The 21,724-nt window shown below is 40.8% G+C and overlaps 3 protein-coding genes across 4 annotated transcripts in view; 2 read left to right on the top strand and 1 right to left on the bottom strand.

Annotated features, from left to right (window-relative positions):
• Window positions 1-5,850, bottom strand: part of LOC138611109 (laminin subunit alpha-3-like) — a 58,648-nt gene extending 52,798 nt beyond the window's left edge. Inside the window, exons 1-2 of the mRNA XM_069684043.1 lie at window positions 5,386-5,850; window positions 4,703-4,855 (exon numbers count right to left, since the gene is read on the bottom strand). Of these exons, the coding sequence (XP_069540144.1) occupies window positions 4,703-4,855; window positions 5,386-5,640 (408 nt within the window). The 5' untranslated portion in view covers window positions 5,641-5,850. The remainder of the gene's footprint in view (window positions 1-4,702; window positions 4,856-5,385) is intronic.
• A 1,035-nt stretch (window positions 5,851-6,885) lies between these two features.
• Window positions 6,886-14,883, top strand: vps4b (vacuolar protein sorting 4 homolog B). 2 transcript variants are annotated; one of them, XM_069685344.1, is made up of 13 exons: window positions 6,886-7,075; window positions 8,097-8,208; window positions 8,499-8,599; window positions 10,298-10,409; window positions 10,766-10,916; window positions 11,084-11,142; window positions 11,299-11,418; window positions 11,575-11,731; window positions 11,838-11,986; window positions 12,646-12,727; window positions 12,811-13,030; window positions 13,128-13,268; window positions 13,355-14,883. In XM_069685344.1, the coding sequence occupies exons 1-13, from the start codon at window positions 7,055-7,057 to the stop codon at window positions 13,454-13,456; spliced, it is 1,527 nt and encodes a 508-aa protein (XP_069541445.1). In that variant the 5' UTR covers window positions 6,886-7,054; the 3' UTR covers window positions 13,457-14,883. The 2 variants fall into 2 exon arrangements, with proteins under 2 accessions (XP_069541445.1, XP_069541446.1); XM_069685345.1 differs by lacking the exons at window positions 6,886-7,075; window positions 8,097-8,208; window positions 8,499-8,599 and adding an exon at window positions 9,196-9,392.
• Window positions 14,884-15,223: 340 nt separating this feature from the next.
• On the top strand, window positions 15,224-21,167 carry kdsr (3-ketodihydrosphingosine reductase). The gene is made up of 10 exons (XM_069684718.1): window positions 15,224-15,628; window positions 16,404-16,493; window positions 16,697-16,753; window positions 16,870-16,935; window positions 17,031-17,126; window positions 17,729-17,920; window positions 18,064-18,147; window positions 18,245-18,328; window positions 18,424-18,525; window positions 18,609-21,167. The coding sequence occupies exons 1-10, from the start codon at window positions 15,440-15,442 to the stop codon at window positions 18,726-18,728; spliced, it is 1,080 nt and encodes a 359-aa protein (XP_069540819.1). The 5' UTR covers window positions 15,224-15,439; the 3' UTR covers window positions 18,729-21,167.
• Window positions 21,168-21,724: the final 557 nt, after the last annotated feature.

The raw sequence follows: 21,724 nt of genomic DNA, 5'->3' as shown, positions 1-21,724 counted from the left end.
ACGATTATAGACAGAAGTATTTCAATACAAGTGTGGGGAAACTATTTAAATAATATCCTGATGCAGAATATCCTTCCCCCTCTATCACTGAAATCATGCATATGGATGCTTTTCATGAAACAGCCCTATCAAATGGGTCCCGGAAAACTCCAGCCCTATAACACATCCCATTGCATCAATGCCTGCGTCAGTAATCCTGTGACCACTGATCAGCATTTCCATATGTGAATCAGTGACGAGGGCCGTGAAAAGGTGATAAGATCCCACATTAACCCCCTCAAGCTCCCCACATCAGAGCTCCAGATTTAGGAGGAACGGCAGTCCAACAGTTGGGCTGCTATACGGCTACACTAACTAGCATGAAGTGGCTGTTAGTGGAGTAGTAAATATCTGCCGGGCTGGCCTGGCGCCTCAGGCAGCTCGGCTAAAGAGAGGCACTTACATCACCTCCATCGTCACAACAGCAACAGGGAGGGACATGAAGCCAATGTTGTCTCTAGATTCGGACTGAGCCAGCTGCACTGTGTGAACGAATATTAACAGAATATTCATGTATTCCTTGTCTCTGATTTTAAAAGTAACATGTTTGAATTGCATGACACCTCTGCTAGGATTACAGCCTCCACAAACATGATTTTAAGGGATGTAGCCATGTGCAAGTCCTCTATGTGCACAAGATCATACATGCACGCAATCGAGACAGGGTGCAGATGTCAAGGGAAAGTGGAAGGATTTCAGTCTGAGACTTGTGTTTTTGTGCGCCTGTTTTCTGTTTAAGTACTTTCTCACCACCTAATTACACCACCTCTTCATTTCCATCCATTTGTTTAGTGAAAAGAGAGGGCCAGGTCAGTTTCAGAGGGGCTTACAGAGAACCAGACCTTTGTGAGAGTCTGAGAGCGCAGAAAGGATGTCACACAATACGGCCTGGAAGGATTCGAACACAAAAGGGGGCGACGGCTGCAAATTAAACATTCAAACCAACTTTTGTGGGAGGTGGACCCCAGAGAGAGGGGATTAGGTTCCAGGGGAATGCCTCTAAAAATTGAGTTTCTTGGAAGCTTTGTCTCTTGATTGCAAAACTTAGTTCAGCGCCAAAACCATTGCACTAACCTGAACCAGACCATTCTAGTCCTCCAAACACGATTACAATCTGCTGAGGATAAAATAACCTATAATTCACTCATAAACAACAATTATATTTTGCAATTTGTCCTTTTCAAGCCGCAAAACCTCTGCATGAAAATCCATCAACAACACAATAAACACCTGTCACCAACAGATATAAACCACAGCCCTAGCTTCAACATAAAAATACCACTTGAACATCAATCCATCAACTGATCACATCTCTATTTAAACCAATATTGTCCGATAGTCAGTCGGCGCCAGATACCAACCAACCAATTTCTCAGTCTGATCAGATGGGAGACAGACAGCAGTAAGCCTGGCTATGTTTGCCTCACATGGTCTATGGACTCGCTCAGGCAGATAAGCACATGTGGTCAGGCCTCCTAAAATACATTCCCCAGAAAAAAGGAGTGACTGGTAGTCTGATACATGGTGTAAATGTTTACCAGAACAATGGCTTGCCTACTGTGTCCTGTAAATAGTTTAACGAGGGCAAAAGTTCCTGGAAGAGTCGCCTGTGTTTTAGTGGAGACGTAGAATACATTTATAATAGAATGACAAGACGTGTTCTTTGCTCCCATTTATATCCACTTCAAAATAACCACATTACACTCACTCATTTTGGGACAGTTTCTCCAGAGGAGTGAAACATCATCTTTACATACAGAAGCCAACTGAAGATCAGTGAGGTAATTTCCTGACTCAAGGCCCGATTTTCAAGGGTCAAAAAACAGGGAGCAGCTAACCTGCTTGCACTGGCCTGTCTGAGACGTTGGAGCTTATCCAGAGGAGATTTGTGGGCTGGAGGTGATTTCGAAAAGATCATGTCATCAGAAGCCTCATAAATGAAAGTGGCACCAATGTTAGCTTTGAAAACAAAACTAAGAGTCTGCAGCCCTGGAGCTCTGTGAGTATAAATGACTGTATATAAGGATGGATGACGCATCTCCATCTGCTCTCATTGTACAAAATTGAAGCCATCTTGCACTGGTGACGTCATTTGGTGCCAGAGCTGCGCAGTAATTGGCGGGCAGAGCCTTCGTAGCCACTTCCGCGAACCAAAACACACACTTAGCTTACTGGAGCTTCTTTTGTTGGTCTGAAGCAGACATTCACAGATGGAAACTTCAATGACTGTAGTGACTGTTTTTGTTACGTCTCCTCTCGCTGTTCCTCCTCTGCTCTGCTAATCGGGAACAGGTCGGCTGCAGGAACCGTATTTGTCAACAGAGCTGTCAATCATCCTTTTTACAGCATCAAATAACTAATTGAAAATAAACTTGTCAGAAAAATAAACACTTGGACGTAAATCAGCATGATAAGAACTAACTATAATGACAGAAACCCTGTTTGAGAAACACATATTTGACGTGTATTTTGATTTTATAGTTTGACTCATGTCCCATCTGATAACATGGAGGAGGCGGGCTTTATGACCTGTACTGCAGCCAGTTAGCAGGGGGCGTTACAGATGTTTAAGGGAGCTGTCAAGTCGTCCATCTTTTTATACAGTCTATGGTTACAATACATGCTGATGTTAAGCAAGCATGCATCTTACCACAAAGCAGAGCGCTGATGGATGGGTACGTATATAAAGTAATTGCAAAATGTAACTTTTGACCTGATAATGGAGCTAAAGACGTCTCAGGGGACCAACAGAGTCATTACAGTTCATCCTGAGGGGGACATGAATGTCTGAACCAACAATTTATGGCAACCCCTCCAATTGCTTTTGACACACCTCAGAGATGTCAATCTCATGGAGGCACAAGAGGTAAGTGGAGGATTTCAATTGGAGTCAACTGGATTCGTCCTCCGGGGACCATGAATGTCAGAATGAACACAATTCATGCCATTGGTGTCATTCCTAGAGCAATGCTGCTTTAAATGTTTTCACATGCTTACAATTTTATTGTTGTTTGTTGTAATTTGTCGGACAAACTGTTGAGTGCACTTTCAGTCATATCAGTCCAGCTTCACACTCGGATGACTTCAAACAGCCCTCTTGACAGACAAACCGGAAACATCTCCCTCAAGAAAACACCTCTCTCTTTGAACCTCAGCATTATAACATAAACATCGACCGTGCCACTATCTCATGCGTCTACTGAGCGCTGTATAGAACAGAACAGCCACCTGCGTTGGTCTTGAAAGAAACCACAATCCCATTCAGCGGGGTCGAGCCCACATATTTAAATGAACACATCATTTATCCTGAGGATTTACAAAGGAAAAAGCCCACAAAGCAATCAAAGCTTCACATGGAACAGTTGACAGCTCTGGTCCTGCCTTGGATAATGCATGAGATTACATTTGTAGGGTGGAGTAGAGCAATAAAGGAAGGCAAATACATGTATGTAATCTCAGGAAGGGGCCTTTTCTCTCAGTTTAGGCCTTACTATAGTTTATAGAGGAGTTCTTGCAAAGTTAAGACACTGCCAACTGGTGCATTTCTTATTTGTTAATCACAAATCTTCCCCACGCAGACTCATTCTGCCTCACCCAAAAGTTATGGCTTAACATGCAATGGTGGCAGGTGAGCGTTGTTTACAGTCCTGGTGGTTGCTTGACACGCCACAAACAGAAAAATGTGCGTGACAGGTGTGTGTGTTTGTGTATGTGGTTTAGGCAGTAGTGGTGTGAGGTTGGTAGTCATCGCCAGAGATCTGGTCGTGCTCTTTTTAGCCCACCGTAATGCAATAATGCTGCTTTCCCCGCTCCCAAATAAACTGAGCATTACCACGTATTAAAGTCAGACATCCCTGAAGGCCCTGCATGTGTCCATCCTCTTGTATCTGTGGGCTATATTTAGCCGTGCAGGATCTCTGCTCAGCCCAGTCTGTCTAAAAACAGAGACAGAAAAGCCTCCACCCATTGTCAGACACAGCGCCCACTGGGAGGCAAATATGCAACACGTGCGGACAGGAGCTCCTTTGTTGCTCTCTCTTTTTGTAGTCCACTCCAAAACTAGTAAGAACCCTCCTCACACAAGAGATCCAGGCCTCCACCTGCACTCCAAGAATCTGATTTCACATCCTTCTGATCCCTAATCCCAAGACAGAATTCCTCTCTTTCCTCACAGTCGATAATTTAGCGCGAGGTGCAATTCTATGGGCCGAGAGCCAAACTCCTGCCAGAGACACGGGTCGTGATGGAAGCACATTCGCCTGCCAAAGGGGCGTGAATCTGATTCCTGGCGAGCATCCAACTGCAGCACATTAATCACATGATCACCGCTGGCTGAGGTGATGAGGCTAAAACTGAAATAATATCATGTAACACATTTGGAATACTTGTGAATGAAATAAAATGAGTCAAACATCTTACAAGCACATATCAAAAAGAAATGGGCAGCTGCAGCAAAAAAAGGTGGAAACAAGGCAGAATAAGGTGCAAAAATATTCAATTTCACACCAGCAAAGCAATGACCAAGGCAGAACACTTTCCTTCCCTCGCCTCTGTAACATCCAGGTGCTACATTTTCCTGTCACCACACAGCAATCATCATTCACAGTGCAGGTAGCAGCAGGTAAACAGCTGTTCACAGCAGAGTAAGGTATGATAATCTCACCTGTCCAAGGTCCAGGGTAACATCCACCTCATTGTAAACCAGACCCCTGGAGAGAGGAGGGCTCTGCCACCACCGCTCCGTCCCATCGATGGCGTTTGAAACCGGGTGGGCTTTGTTAGGGTCCACGGTGTTGCAGTAGTCACAGAACTGACCCTAAATGGTGTCATATTGTTGCTCGTCAGAAACACACACACACCCAAATAATTGCAGCAAACCACATGCAGGTATCATAATGGAGGGGAGGCAGGCACTGGCAGATATCTAGCCTGGTGGAAGTATGAAAAATATTGCAACCACAAGAAAGTCTACCAAAAAAAAGCTTTTGTATGTGAATGTCAAACTGCTGCTCTTACAGTAATGTAGGGGCTTTCAGAAGAACTCCTGAGGGCACAAGAGCACTTTAGAAAAGCCATTTCCTGAACAAAACTCAACTACAATGGTGTTAAACTGTTTCTGGCAGTTGTTCAACTTGGTCATGGTGGGCAGAATTGTCAGAGCTTCTACAAGAAAACTTTTGAAAGGGCACATAATCATAAAAACTGCATTCAAATATTCTAGTGTAACTTATACAACTTATAGTTCAATTTGTGTATCTGTAATTGATTAACTATTTCAGTGCCTGCGTGTTGTAATTCACCTTTACGCACGTAGCAAAAGCTTAAGTGAAAACCAGCTTTTCTTACCTGTATATTCTGTGTAAAATCTCCGCCGGTCGGTCCTCCGACCAGTTTACAGTATAAATCATATCTCGGCGTCCCAGCCTCATCCTGACCGCAGGTTGCTGAGGCAGAGATACTCGCCCCCTGAGCGAGGTTGAAATACGGAGGACTCAAACTAAAACCTGTTTCTTGTCCATCTGCGTCCCTGAAAAGTGTTATTGAAAAAGTAAAAAGAGCGAGGAGATGAGCTCCAATCATCCCCCTCGCCATGTTCCACATTAAAGATCCCAGTAGATGCTGAGAGCAACCCGCAGCGTGCAGGTCTTGTCATCTATAGATCTCCATAAAATACGCCTAATAGGCTGCGCGAGCTGGGCGCGAGGCTCTTTCAGTAGGACTGCACGTTCGCTAATGTCAGTGACAAAACTTTAAGTTGGTCTTCCTCTGTTGACGGCGTGCTCTCTTTCCGCCGCATGTTTCCAAACTAACAACGCCAATTCCTTCTTCCTGACCAAACTGTGCGCCACACTGCAGCTATCAGGTGTCAGGCTGTCGACGGTCTGAGCTCGACGCTAATCCACTGAGTGGGGCCAAAGGTCTCCTATCACAGTTTACACTGCGTCACCCAGCAGCACGTCCGATTTATTTGCTTTTAACACTTTGAAAGTCATTTACCTGAAAACATAGGCTTTAATATGCGTCTTTAACGCAAATACTTATAATTTACAAAAGAAACGCCTCCAATCATTTTACAATTATCCTTCGAGAACAACTTTGATGTTTTTTGCAGCGTGCCATTTAAAATAGGCAAAGTTTATATTAGTTACTGTGTTAAGTATTCGGCAGATTCTAAGGCGATTTGAACTGGTGCCCAACTTACACATGAAAACAAAAACAAGTGCAATTACAAATAGAAATGTTAAATTATGGATATGAAAGTAATAAAAATGACTTTTGTACATGGAAGAAATAAGAAATCTTGTATTGACTACATACGGCCTAAGCTACTCTTCAATCTATATTTTAATTAATACATAATATTGTATTCATGTTATCTAGTATTTGTTCAAATTGATTTTTGAAACTATAACATAACCTGTACAATCAGAGTCCTAGAGCTGCAAAACTGATGAACGAAACTACTGCGTATACAAGTGCCTACCAATACTCTTTTCTAATGATGTTGGGGCGCCCTCTAGTGGAGCATAGAGTCATTACATGAGACAGAAGGGGATTTTAGTACTCTGCTGAAGTCGCGTCTTTTACATGTCACTTGGCTGTCTGTAATAAAACCTTCCATATTGTGTTACAAGTAAAACGACTCCTTTCTGCCTCGTTTTAGGCATCGTGTTGCTTGTTATGTCTTCTGCCCTCAAACGAGTCCTTATGTAAGCTAATAATTACGACAGTCTATTTTAGTCATTAAAACAATGGCTCAGCAACTTGTGTAGTCTCTGTAACTTGTAAGACAACAATTAGGCGCCGTGACTCAGTGGCAGGAGGATTCAGCATCGTTGCCATTCCTTAGACTGGGCAGACTGCTTTCTGGGACGTCTGTGTCAGTGCTAAGAGAGCGATACCAAACAGGAACTTGTTGTGCGGTGAAATACATACGTGTGGGTAAACGAAACAAGACTACTGGCGGGCAGCACGGGTTGACACTACAGTGTTTATAATTCTCACAGGACTCCGTATGGAGCCAACAAACCTACAGGTAGGAAGCACTTTCTTTAAGACTGGAGGCTCCTCGTTTGTTTATGTCGTGTTTTTTAACTTAGTAACACAGTCGTCTCGCTGAGTGTAATCTGATGGGTTTCATTTTGACAGATAATCGAGACTATCGACAGGTATATTTTGGCCTAATTCAAAATAACTTACGGTGTTGTACTAAACAACAACAGATATAAGCTTTGTTTGAATGTAAGACTTTCTGGGTCATTCTTTCCATTAGCTCATTTAATTCCATCACTGACCATTTATAGTGAATCACACCGACTCCACAGATTCAATGGCAGTCTGTGAAAATGTATTCCCAGTTCATTACAAGTTTTAAACTAGGATATAATCATGTTTACTTCTGTATACTTTTGTATTCCTGATCTGGTGTGCAGTCGTAGTTCTCTGTTATTGGTTAAAGTAGGAGGTACCCCAGGTAGAGAGTTTATAAGACAGTGGACTCAGACATCATTTCAGCAGCGATAATTTGGTCACATCAAAGATTGTAACTGAGAGATATGATCTGACCACGTAATTAATCACTTATTGCCAGTTGTCTTGCATTGCACTTTATTTTGATTGTGTGAAAGGATGACTGCTGATATGTAGTGTAGTGCCTTGGGTGGTCTGAAGACTTGAAAGGTGCTATTTTAGTGTAGTCCATTAACCATTTATTACTTAACTGATTTACTATATTAAAAAAATTCTACATGAAGCATTACCATGAGCAAGTATTTGGGACAGAACGTTTTCACGGGAGACATTTTGACATTTCCCAATTTTTACACAGGTGTTTTTTGGAAACACAAAACTTTAAGGGCCCTGCAGACTCACCGGCATGACGTATTATTGCGACTGTTATTTTCATGCAATGACAATCCTGCCATGAACATGGTCTTTCGGAAGACAACTACTGAATAAAATGCGTTTGAAGAGCCAACATAGATTATGTCTTGTAGTGACTTCAGTTAAAGCATGAGGTATGAAATCAAGTGTTAATTAATTCCCTACCCTTTCAGAAAGCTATTGCAGTGGCACAGAAGGCCTCACAGGAAGACGAGGCTGGGAACTATGAGGAAGCCATCCGCTCGTACCAACATGCTGTCAAGTATTTCCTGCACATTGTAAAACGTATGTCACTTTTGCTGTAAATAAAATGTATCAAGTGTCACACTAAAACAGCACATGTAAAATAAATGAGACAGTTGTGGTCATCCTAACAGTCTGTACATGGGTGTCCATCACAGCCTGCTGGATGAAGTAGCATCCACATTACAGAGACGTTACTCAACTAATGTTTTTTGTTTGTTTATATATATATGTGTCTTATAATTTGTTACTATGTATAGTTTACAAAATGTCCAAACAAAAATCATTATTAATACATAATGATAGTAAATGAATGTTCTCCTTCCCATCAGGTGAGCCCCAGGGTAAAGATGGCAACCAGAAGATCAGAGATAAATGTAAACTGTACCTGGACAGAGTTGAAGAACTACAAGATTACCTAGAGAAGAAAGAGGTTGCTACGAAAATCAAATACTTAAATTTGTTTTACAACATTGATCAAAAAATTTTTTATTGTAATATCACAGGTTCACAACAACATGGATCGGCTGAATCATGTGGACTTAAAACTTAATATAGGACTTAATTCCTCACATCCTATGTGAAAGATAACTCATGTTAAAATGCTTGATGTCAGAATGACGAGGTTAATAGTTAATTTATAGTCTGGTAATGTGTTTGAGTTTTTAGACTTTTGGAGACTACACAAAAAATGGGGTCAGGTGTATGGACCATAGGTTAACCACCAACCCAAAACACCAAATAGCACATTTTAACAGCATATAGGAAAATAGAAGAGAGTAAAACGAAACCAGGGTAACAAAATTGACACAACAAGGAGTACAATGTCATGCAAACTGTTCTTAACTTTATGTTACTATTTAAAATATCACCAGTCAATAATTTTTAAAATGTAAATACGCAGTTATAAAGTTTAATCAAGTGACAATGAAAGCGCTACAGTCTACGGTCTGAACTGTACTTAGCCTACGTCTTGACGTCATCACATTCCGTACACGCAAGTATCGACTTTTCAATGCGGAAGTTTCCTCCTCGATCCTGCTGGGTAGCGATCCAAGAAACGAAAACAAGCTTCATAAAAACCTCGACTCTCTGGTTAAAAGTCTATTTTTAAGGTTAAATTCCGAAGCAGTTTGTTTAAAAGTTGTTTACTCTCGGCGGTGTTACATTCTTTTCGATCATTGGACGAGTGATCGGCCCTTATGGCTGCCAACAATAATTTACAGGTAAGTTTAGAGACCGACCCCGGAGCTAAAACGGGTAAATAAGTTGACAGTTGTTGACGTCTAGGGCTAGACTTTAAAAGTATGTCATAAAATTGGCAATCGAAATGTTTTGCGTGCTTTTGTTGGATGTTGCTCGGTATAAATGCTTCCTACGGTTTTAAATACAGTATCGTTTCGAAAAATTAGCTGCTAATTAGCATCTTTAGCTAACTTAGCTAACCTCGACATGAATTCGGCAGTGAATTTGTGGTCCACTTAAAGTCCACCAAAAGTGACACAGTGGCCCACAAGTTATATAACATAACGGCTGGTATGTTTCGTCGTTAAAGTAATATACATGCAGGTCTACGGCAACTGTTGTATAACAAAAGCTTGTATTGACGAACACGGCAGCTAATGGGATTAATGTTGCTAACTTGCTAACTGGTTTTATCTGGCTTGTAAAAAGATATCCACTTCAAAAAGAAAGCAAAACCATGATCCTTACATTTATTACGGTAGTGTTACAAGCACAAATTGTGTATAAAGTAACTGTATATGTTACACCTCCGGTAGCCTGAAAGAAGTAAAAGAACGTACATTTACAGTCGGGGTCAGGCACCCAGCGTGCATGGTGTCACCATACACAGAACAGGTGTAACGTAAAATTTAGGTCTTTAATCTTTACATTAAGTACATAAAATATATATAAAATACATATTGACATATTGATAAGTTGTATTCTTCAATCAAATTCTTGTAACTTTATAACTTCCAATGCTTAGATTAGCTATTTTATGTTGATGTTTGATTCTCCCATTTCTCGTAAAGCATTTGTGCTTACAATAATTTTTTCATTAACCCACTAAGTTGTACCTACATGTCTAAGTATGTTCATTGTTCTGTCTGTCTGTCTGTTATTTCAGAAAGCAATTGATCTTGCCAGCAAGGCAGCTCAGGAGGATAAAGCTCAGAACTATGAGGAGGCTCTGCGTCTGTACCAAGCTGCTGTTCAATACTTCCTCCATGTGGTGAAATGTAAGGAATAACATGGGCATTTAGTATGTGTCTGCACTCTGACAATCACATCTGCTTGCCCGAACTGTAATCAACATTTAATAATAATCTTGCGTGACATGCTTATTGTGGGCCTGATTGAGAATGACTTCATATATCTGAAAAAAGCCTGCAAAAGACATGTTGTACACCATCCTGTTAAGGGCAAGAATAACTGAAAATGAGTGTTTGGTAGATTATTTATTTTTTCTTTCCAGAGCTGTCACCTAACATACCAAACAGAGAACATTGATGCTGAAATGCTAAAAGGAGGGTGATTTCTCTATTGGGAACAAATACTTAAACCTGAATTTATTTTTTGTGCTTTTTCCTAACAGATGAAGCCCAGGGTGACAAAGCTAGACAGAGCATCCGGGCAAAATGTGTCGAATATTTGGACAGAGCGGAGAAGTTGAAGGAGTACCTAAAGAAGAAAGAGAAAGCTCCTCCCGCTAAGCCTGTCAAAGAGTCGCAGTCTGATGACAAAGGGTGTGTTTTTGGGTGGGGCTGTGGGGTATATCTGCACTTGTTATTCAATTTAAACCTGGATGGGAAAATCAGTCTTCCTATTGATATTTAATAAATATACTGTGTGTGTTTTTCTCAATATATAGACAAACTAAATATTGTTTTATATTATATTTTTGTGTTTCCAGGAATGAAAGTGATGAAGGTGATGATCCGGAGAAAAAGAAGTTCCAAAACCAACTCTCAGGTTTGTAATATTCTCTTTTGGGGCTATCACATCTTCTGCAGGCTTTGTGTTGTTTAAATCTGACATTAGTTATTGTGAAACTGTATGATTACAATCTGTCATTGTACAGGAATTACTTAGGCTCCACTGTAATGTTAAATGTTTTTTGTTTACCAGGTGCAATTGTTATGGAAAAACCAAACATCAAATGGAATGACGTTGCTGGTTTAGAGGGAGCCAAGGAGGCGCTCAAAGAAGCTGTTATTCTTCCCATCAAATTCCCTCATCTTTTCACCGGTATTAAATCTTGTTATAAGAATTGCTGCCTATTTATGTTGTTCTTTAAAATAATAGTAGTAAACATCTTTGTTGCATGAAACAGTTGTCAGGGGGTGCATGGTGGTTTTTGGTGACATAAGTAGGGACTAAATTACCATTTTGCTTGACCCACAGGTAAGAGAACTCCATGGAGGGGGATCTTGCTCTTTGGACCTCCAGGTACAGGAAAGTCCTATCTGGCTAAAGCTGTTGCCACAGAGGCAAACAACTCCACCTTCTTCTCCATCTCCTCGTCTGACCTCGTCTCCAAATGGCTGGGAGAGAGTGAAAAGTAAGTCATGTTAACTGCTTTAAAAGCATGGTTTCATGAACAATATACTGCAGCAAGCAGCATGTTACTATTTCATTTCCCTAAACATTTCCTTTTTGCTGCCTAGGTTGGTGAAGAATCTTTTTACCCTTGCAAGGGAGCACAAGCCCTCGATCATCTTCATCGATGAGATCGACTCCCTGTGTGGCTCAAGAAGCGAGAACGAGAGTGAGGCTGCTCGCCGTATTAAGACAGAGTTCCTTGTTCAGATGCAGGGTAAGTCTCTAATTACTGAATGTTGTGATAAATTAAAATAATTGTATTCTCTCAGTATTGCGTTTATACGCTACATTAAAAAAAATCTATTTCTGCATCCTATATTCTCAGTGGAAACATTAGTTACATAGCATGGGATAGACAACTATATGACCATAGAAACTTGAGCTGTGCTTGTTAAAAATGATAGCTGCAGTGGGTAGGTGATGAGGAGGTACTTTGGGGCTACTTTGAGATATTAAGGTTGGATATTTCAGATGGGTTTGTTCCAGAGAAGAGCTGAGGGCAGACTCTTCCTCTATCCCTACTTCTTCCTGTTTATGTATTACTACCTGAAGAGCCTTTTAAATGTTAAATGAGCATTAAGTCGCATGGAGCATTGCTGCTGCTTAAAACAGCATGCAGAGTCTGGTCACACCCTTAAACAGATGCCAGAGCAGATATGCTCTCTGACAGGTGAGGGGAAAAAACACTGCTGTGACATCACTGATTGAGGTGTGTCAGGAAGTAAGACAAACATGAATGAACTTAAGTGGTGACCTTTTAAAGTAAAGGTTATTTATGTTATCGCTTTCTCCAACTATTTCACCTAAAGTATCATTGTTTGGATGTTGAGTATTTAGTTGTGTATTAACAATTATTTTGTGTTTGTTTTGCAGGTGTGGGGAATGACAACGATGGAATTCTGGTACTTGGGGCCACAAACATCCCATGGACCCTAGACTCGGCCATCAGGAGAAGGTAACTGTTGTAACTTTTTGAATTTGTTCCTAACTATGTTGTCACTTGTTTGTGCTCACTGAACATCATTTATACTCTGTCAGATTTGAGAAGAGGATCTACATCCCGCTGCCTGAAGAGCACGCCCGCTCCTTCATGTTCAAGCTCCATCTGGGCTCGACCCCCAACAGTCTCACCGATTCTGACTTCAACACTCTGGGCAAGAAGACAGATGGTTACTCAGGCGCCGATATCAGCATCATTGTCAGAGACGCTCTAATGCAGCCTGTTCGAAAGGTCCAGTCAGCAACCCACTTCAGACGGGTACGTCTTTCAAATCTTTTAGTTGTATGCGTCGGTGAAAAAACATATTCTAGGTTTGTAACTGAATGTTTCCTTTCTTGTATTTTCATTAAACAAGGTACGAGGTCCATCCAGAACTGACCCCAACAATGTTGTAGACGACCTCTTGACTCCCTGCTCACCTGGCGAACCCAGCGCAGTCGAAATGACATGGATGGAGGTCCCTGGGGAGAAGTTACTGGAGCCTATCGTATGCATTGTAAGGATATTAAAATACTAGATCATATTACAAATGTATATTCTAGCTCTCACTTTAATATCATATACTTGTTTTCCTCTTTTCAGTCTGACATGATGAGGTCTCTGGCCAGCACGAAGCCAACAGTCAATGAACAAGATCTGGACAAACTGAAAAAATTCACAGAGGACTTTGGACAGGAGGGTTAGGTGGGACGATTAAGCCAAACCAAAGCAAAGGAATTCTGATTGTCTCTTTTTGTTTTTCTCTCTCTGTCTAATAGTAATTATTCAACACGCCTGGTGGTTTATCATCAGTGGGCAAGATAACTGCTCTGTTTTGCCAATCTGATAGCCACACAAAAGGTAGTGAACCTAGTTTTATTTGATATTCACCATTGTCCAAAGAAGTTTAAAGACTTTCCACCTGCAGCTGACCTTATAAAAATCAGTATGATATAGGGAATAAAATTTGACTTATGCACTAAAGACCAAAGGTATTGATGAGCAGAATACCCAAGGGACTTATGGAAGCTTATGGCAGACAGTTATTGCAAATGAGGCTATTGAAATCAAGATAATTTATTTTAAGGTAGGACTAGCTCTTGTGTCCTTACTTCCCGGTCATAATAAATCTCATTAGACTAATAAATACCCCTTATATATTTTATATAAAAAAACAAGCATTTTATAATGTATACTGTTCTTTGTGGAATGTTGAAATATTAGGCTGTGGAGTGAAGCTGGGCATGAGGATTTGCTGTGATGAAATATGTCATTATAGTCTCTAGGTGTAGGACATTTAGAGTTTTAAGACACATACTCAGGATGAGAGCTGCATAAGGGCCTGTGGAAATTTGGGTTGTTTATCCACTTTCCTTTCAAATGACAGTTAGTTAATTTACTCATTTGTCATTTAAATGAAACGCGTCGATAAGGGTTGATCACCAATGGTGCCAGACCAGCATAATTTTACAATTTTTCAAGAACTCAATAGCTCTGAATTGCTTTCTCACTCAGCTCATGGTTTTCTTCCGCAATCTACTTTACATAGATATTTTTCATTACAATCCAAAGGCTTTCCTGATTATGCTTCATACAAACTGCAAAAAACTAAGCCTTATATTGGGATAGTCACATTGCGAATTTTGTATAAACAAAACTGGTATTGAAGTGGGAACACTGATGGCTGGTGTGTTGAGATCATCTGCTTGTATACTTTACAACATAGGAATGCATCTCTGAGCATGAGCTATATGTAGCCATAAGTGGCAGTGTGCACCATGTGCCTTCTCAAAAAGCTTGCAAGACTCTTTTTTATGAGTTTAATTCTAAATTGATCATAGTGCTTATGTATCCATGCTTTGTCACTACACCTAAGAGATGTATAATACTTGCACATTTCATGTAAGCTCTTTTAGAGATTGAACACAACTGTACTCTTTTGCTCATAAGGTGTGAAAACTGTCTCTTTTTTGAGTTTTGATGGGGAACATCTTTTATTTTACTGTAAATGTCTATACATATAGCCAACTTCTAGGCCTTTTCCCTGTGAAGAGGTCATCCATGCATAAGATTTTCTGTTTTGTTTTTTCGTTTCCATAATGTAAATAAAAGTTAAAGCTACATCATAAAAAGCAGTTTACTTTTTTGTAGCGAAGTAACGACTTGCTGTTGAGAAGGGGTGTAGGTTGGTAAATAAAGGCCTTAAAATTTGTTTACAGTCTAACCAGTGCACATACCCTGTGGCCGGTTGGGTGGGTGTGAAGCATACGTCTGTAGCTAACTGAAAAGCACTGAAAACGGATGCGACGAATGAGGAAGAGGAACATTGCATTGTGGGAGTTGTTGTTAATACTCCCCTAACGCGTTTGTGTTCCAGTGGAACGCTCGCAGCTTGTGAACTACAAGTACCAAGTAGGACCGTTAACTGTCCGTTTAGAGTGCACAGTTCGATTTGTTTTGGTTTATGCAGACTGTGCTTTGTCACGGGGAGCCAAGGTCCACTGCCGTACCTTAACCTGGCCGTTACGCAGTTCTGGTTCGCTGCCAAACCCTGGAACAACTCCTCCTCCGCGGTCTGTGTTTCGCCACCCCTTTTCAGGGCCGCCGTCAGCCTCGTAGCTCCGTTTTCGGACCCCAGACGCTGGCCTGCTAGTTAGCAAACAAGCTAACGATAGCCAGATTTTACCCATGTCCTCTGAAGAAGGGTTGAGCTCAACGATCACCGATTGGCTTTTCATCAATTCCTGGTGGCTTCTTCTACCATTCATCATGCTTCTTGTAGTTGCGGCCTTCATTGTTGCCTTCGTGTTGCTGTTATACATGATATCGCCTCTGATAAGTCCGAAACCACTGAAACTGAACGGGGCCCACGTCGTGGTAAGTGCACGAGACTGCTAACGTGAACTACGTCTATAGTAAAGCTGGTAACGGTCCACTTATTACTTTAGGGCTAAAGCTATCTTAAGGCTCCAAGCTAACTGAATTCACGTTTCAAAGCTGGTTAACATTAAAGCCATTCATACGGATTTGAGGGGAACATTTTTTTGAGTGCCTAAGGAATAACGACAGTCAAATGTCTCTTATAAGGCGTGACACGCCCACATATAGAGTTAACGTTAAATAGTCAACTTAACGTTACAGGTACCGTTAACTCCAGAGGCTCACGAGCTACAGTAGTAGTAGTTGCAGTATTTACGGTTTTCTTGGATTAACTATGAAAAAATGTTTATACAGTCTATATCGACAGTATATTTAACCGTCATGAAGCTTATAATATTCTGTTTAAATAATTTATGGGTTTGAGAAGTAATGGTTCAGCTGAATTACTAGTCAACGCCATGGTTATACTGTATCATCACTTAATTTAAGAAAAGCAACACCCTTCGATTTAGCCACAAACTAACGGCCACTGTAACTAGAGATTAATCAACATCTAGCTAGCTAGATAGATAGATAGCTACACAATAAATTGTCGACTGGCTTTATTTTCTCATTTCATAATGCAGATGTAGTAACATCTCTCTCTCTCTGACTTGAAGTTGCATAACAGTTGGAAACATATTTGCATTTCCAGTTCACCTGTGCCACAGGCTTTGAGTTGCAAATCAGCTGCCAGCTGATTAATGATGATCTTACCCTTTTGAATTTTCAGGTGACAGGGGGCTCAAGTGGGATTGGTAAAAGCATTGCAGTTGAGTGCTACAGGCAAGGAGCATTCATCACTCTGGTGGCAAGGGATGAGGTCAGCACAAACAACATTAAACCAATGATTTCTTGTGTCTAGCCTGGTCATAACCTGTTTGTTGTTATAACTGCTGCGTTTGATGTCAAACACTATGAAACATATAATACTTGCTCTAAGTCTGGTGAAGAGAGTGTATGCATGTGTGTTCAAAAGTTTCAACAAGTTTTTATAACAGATTATACATTAACTTTTTTCTGTAGGCTAAATTGCTTCAAGCAAAGAAAGAGGTGGAGAAATTTGCCATCAATGACAAGCAGGTATGGGTTCAGTATTAAAGGAGGTTCTTTCATGTATTGTTAGAAAACATCTGTTACAACTGTATACATTTTCATACATTTAATTTCATTGGATAATGTAACATTTCCTCTCTTAGGTGGTTCTCTGCATATCAGTGGATGTGTCCAGTGATTATAGCCAGGTGGAAAGTGTGATAAAACAGGTAAGGTTACCATCTCAGCAGCAACAGTGGAACATCTCAGATTCCTTTAATTATTCAGTGCTCAAGTATTGAAGTGGCTTTTTCCTCTCGTGCAGGCTCAAGAGAAGCTGGGACCTGTTGATATGTTGGTCAACTGTGCTGGATCTTCCATCTCTGGAAAGTTTGAGGAGGTGGAAGTGGACCGTTTCAAAGTAGGTACCCGGGAGTTTGTAGGAAATATAGCCACAGTCTTGTTTATGTTCAGATGTCGGTGAGCGTCTTTGACCAGTACTTACTTTTTAACTCTGGTATTTACACCTGTGTAATTGTCAGAATTAAATTAATGTTATGAATTTACTCTATTAACTTCTAACAAGTACATTTTTAGTAGGGTTAAATGTTAAATTGGGAATAATAATTAAGAGACAATCTTTATTCTTTTCTGGATGAAAAAAACACATTTTAGAACTCAGAACAATGTGATTATTGACTTTCTTCACAAAAACCAGTCTATTTAATCGAGACCTACATGGTAAATTTGCATTTTGACGTAACATTTAGTCTCTAAAAATATTGTTTATGCATTTAGTAGGGGTGGAGGTTTAATTGCTTTCTGGGTCTGTATGACATTAGAAAAGATGAAATAGAGGTGTAATTCCCAGGTGATACTTAACAAGAGTTGCAATCAGTAGCAATAAGGATGCCATAGAAATTGTTAATAAGCATTCTCGTTGGGGAATCTGTAGCTGCCTTAAGCAGCTCTACTCTGTGGACAGCCTCATTATAATAGTGTAAACTTTCTTATTTCCAACAGAAACTGATGGAAGTGAACTACCTGGGCAGTGTTTACCCAACACGGGCCGTCATAACCACCATGAAGGAGCGAAGAATGGGCCGCATCATGTTTGTGTCCTCCCAAGCAGGCCAGATCGGCCTGTTTGGATACACTGCCTACTCTCCATCCAAGTTTGCCCTGCGTGGCTTAGCAGAGTCGCTGCAGATGGAGGTGAGTTTTTAGCTTCTCACTTTATACAGATTTAATTTGAAACCAATTAAACATGGTGTGAATGTCATAACAAGGATTCCAATCTACTATTAGAAGGTATGGTTGGACATAGCGCTCAGCAATTGTCTGTATTTCCTCTCCAGATAAAGCCATACAATATCTATGTGACTGTGGCCTATCCCCCTGACACCGACACTCCAGGATTGGCTGAAGAAAACAAGACAAAGGTAGACATCTTTTAAATACAAGAACAAAAATATAATTTCAATTCCAATTAATTTCTTTATTTAAAGCCCTTTCCTCCTGTATTCTCTCCTCTACCAGCCTTTGGAGACCAAGTTAATCTCTGAAACATCTGGCGTTTGCCAACCAGAGCAAGTGGCCAAAATCATTGTTCGTGATGCAGTGGTAAGAACCTGCTACTGACCCACCATGCTCCTTGTTCGGTCTGAAACATAAAGCTGATGGGTAATCTTCTGTAAATCTTTCCTTTGCTCCCGTAGCAGGGGAACTTCAACAGCTCTGTGGGGCCTGACGGCTACATGCTGTCAGCCCTCACTTGTGGGATGTCACCTGTCACCTCCATCACAGAAGGTCTCCAGCAGGTAAAGCTGTGTAAATCACATTGTCACATACCCCCAATTAGTGTTGTGCGATTTCTTCCAACCTCAATTCATCCTCTGTACAGATCGTTACCATGGGATTATTTCGGACCATCGCCCTCTTCTACCTGGGGAGTTTTGACAGCATCGTGCGCCGCTGCATGATTCAGAGGGAGCAGTCCAAAGCAGCTGACAAGAGGGAGTAACGGCAGCCTCACCCTCCTCACAGTCCAATACCCCTCCTCCTCCAACCCGTTCCCATATCCCTTCCCTTCCTCCAGCTGTACTAGTGCACAACCGTAGACTGAAACAGGCCAAGCTTTGAGTGCATTTCTGGTATCAAGGTAACAGATGGGATGAAAGAAAGTGGCAGATGTTTACTCCTTGCTTGTCCAGTGATGTAACTTCTCAGTAGACGTCAGTTATTATTCCTCTCAGAGCATTCCAGTGACTTTTTGATTGATGTGTCCACTTGCTTCTTGTTGTGGGATCAGGCTTGCTTAAAGAGAAAGAGGGCAGACTAAACATCCCACAGCCTGGTTTTAAAGTAGGAAGGCTTTGTGTGTAGAGGCCTCCCTGCCTCCATGCGCAGAGTGCAGTGTGTTTTTTTTCTCACAGAGAGCAGAAGCAGCATATAGCCTGTCTGACCGGTTGTGCCAAATATGGCTTGAAGTTCCTTCCCACCAGGGGCTGTAGTGAAAACCAGAATGGTAACTCTCCCCTTTTGTCATATTGTTAATTGTATGTCAATACTAGGTCCACCTTGTAAGAATGTCACTAAATAAGGCCCTTCCTTTCTACCTTTTTTCATACCACGAGTCTTTGCAGGCAAAGCACTTCCTGTTTGACTGAATAACCTTTGTGTTTGCAGCCAGTTGTGTTTGTTTATGATGTGGGTTGTTTTGTATTTGTGCCGTGCATGTGTGATGAAAGCCAAGATGTAACACAAAAGAACTCTTCTGTGACGACAGGGCAACAGAGAAAGTGTGTGATTTTGTGATTAAGTTTTAGAAAATGCAAAAAAATAATTTCAAGAAGATAATATTCCAAAATCTTGGGGCAAAGACGTTTGTGTGCCCTGTGTGCAACGAATGTGCGCGTGTGTCTGTTTGCTGTGACTGAGCCAATCCCTGGGGAGAAAAAAAGCCATTCGATTTTGTCTCGGGTATAAAAACACCAAATTATTTTCTCATAATCCCGTTATATTCCAATGAGAAAGGAAAGCAGGTACTATGGGTTGAAGCCATGAAGTAAAAACATGGGTGGAAAACTAACAGCACAGGTTAATACACTTTAAACCTGTGAATTTGACCAAGTTGAAATACTTGAAAGGAAGCGTGTTGTTTTTACATGCAGTTTTACGTGTCAGTGCACTTATTTAGCCACCCCAGTCAAGATCCAAGAGGGATCCATAATCTGTCGGGGTGGTGTGAGTCAGGGCAGGGCAGGACTCGCTGGTTCGAGTCATGTCCCTGTAGGTCTACTGGGGGCGCTAGAGATTTGTTTTACATAAAGGCCAAAACAGAAGAGGGACTTGGTGTGATTGTGACCTGCTGTCATCCTGTCATGCACAGTCAGGACTTTGTAGCTCCCTTAATGACTATCGATTCCCTCCTGATGTCTGTCAAGCTTTGAAAAGTCTTGTATTTACCGTATTTTTCGTAAAGAGTGAGAAAAAGTACAGTGTTGACTCTTGCAAGTCTTCCTTTGGTCCATCACAAACGGGGAGAATGTACTTTAATACAAAGCATACAAATCAGAACATAGGAATATTATTTTGAAACACGCCAATATTTGAATGCCAAAATGTGTTAAGACAATTTCTGTAGATGCAATGCATTTCTTTTGAGATTTATTTCAATGTTGCTGCTCCATTGATCTCATAGTTAGTTTGTTCGAGCTGTGGAGCAATGTGGGGACCCATTCTAAGCCTTAAGACTACTGATGAAGCTAATGCTACAAGAATGGACCTGTCCTCAGAAAAATGTGGCTGAACCCACATATTGTTTACCAGTTCATTTAATATTTAGTCTTTAAACTTTTCAGTGTAAAATGCCAGCTGTTTTCGTGTCAATTTCCAGTCTTTGTATGACAAAAAGAAGCCTTACTGTAGTCCAAGATATGAAAGTGAGAATGGATGACTCATGTTTGATGATGTTCTCATTTGACATTGGTTTAAAGGCATCCTGTCCTGCACTCAAGAGCTTTTCATCATTGTACATTTTATTGCCATCACAAGTTCTCTTTTACCTTGAGGTAGCAACTCGTAGTTGATAGAAAATGTAGCCCATATAAAAGCAGTTGTGTTCTAACATTTTGATTTTACCTTCGAGCTATGCAAATGAAGCCTATGCTTACAGTATGTCTGAACATACAGTCAAGATTTCCATTCTGTAACCGTCACGCTATTTTCCCCTTTTAATGGTGTCGTCATCAGATCTATAACACGAGTTCTAAAGTATTGAACGTGAAAGTCATAACGCACTCTTTCGTTTCATTCTTCTTTCTTTAATTTTTACTTTATTTTTCTGCCAAAAAACTTAACACCTTCACCTTGTGTGCCATTGAAAGAAAATGTGAGAAGTGGAACGTTTGTTTGTCTTATTTTCTTACATGATAAACTAAATAAATACCTGTGAAGTAAATTCTAGTCTTGTTTATTTATTTCTGGGTGTTGATAGTTATGTCTATTCTAAAATTTGTCCTGATGTCGATGTCTTGCTTTAACACCGCCTTTTTCCTGTAATATCCAACATTATAAAACTGCAGGAGGGTTTTGTTTGAGGAGATTTAAGATCTTAATCTTTCGAGAGGAAATTCCAGTGCACCAGCTCCCTCTGATTTGCGTGGTACAGAATTGTCCCATCAGGAAAATAGAAGATTCTCAGGATAGAAACAGGAGACTGATCAGGCGATCGAGGACCTCAGGGAAACTATACATTACTTTTGTACTGCAAGTTTGGATCTCCATCCACAAGGGGGTGGCTGAATCACATCAAAGCAGCCCCTCTGCTGAATGGGAGGCTCCTGTGCTCCTCATTAATGAGCCAGGATCCTCCTGGTTTCCTCGCACCTATCTAGGTAATAATGGCTAAAGTTGTCTGGATTTCAGTCATAAAATTGCTGCTTTAAACTCATTTTCTTTGGAACAGGGACTATTAATGATTTTTAATGCAGTTCTCTGTGCACTAGGAGTCTCCGA

This window comes from Semicossyphus pulcher, unplaced genomic scaffold (assembly GCF_022749685.1).
Source record: "Semicossyphus pulcher isolate SPU_LCO1_2020_fin unplaced genomic scaffold, fSemPul1.0.p SCAF_7, whole genome shotgun sequence".
NCBI classification, from domain to species: Eukaryota; Metazoa; Chordata; class Actinopteri; order Labriformes; family Labridae; genus Semicossyphus; species Semicossyphus pulcher.
The sequence above is the reverse complement of the archived record's forward strand: the minus strand, read 5'-3'. Positions and strand labels throughout refer to the sequence as shown.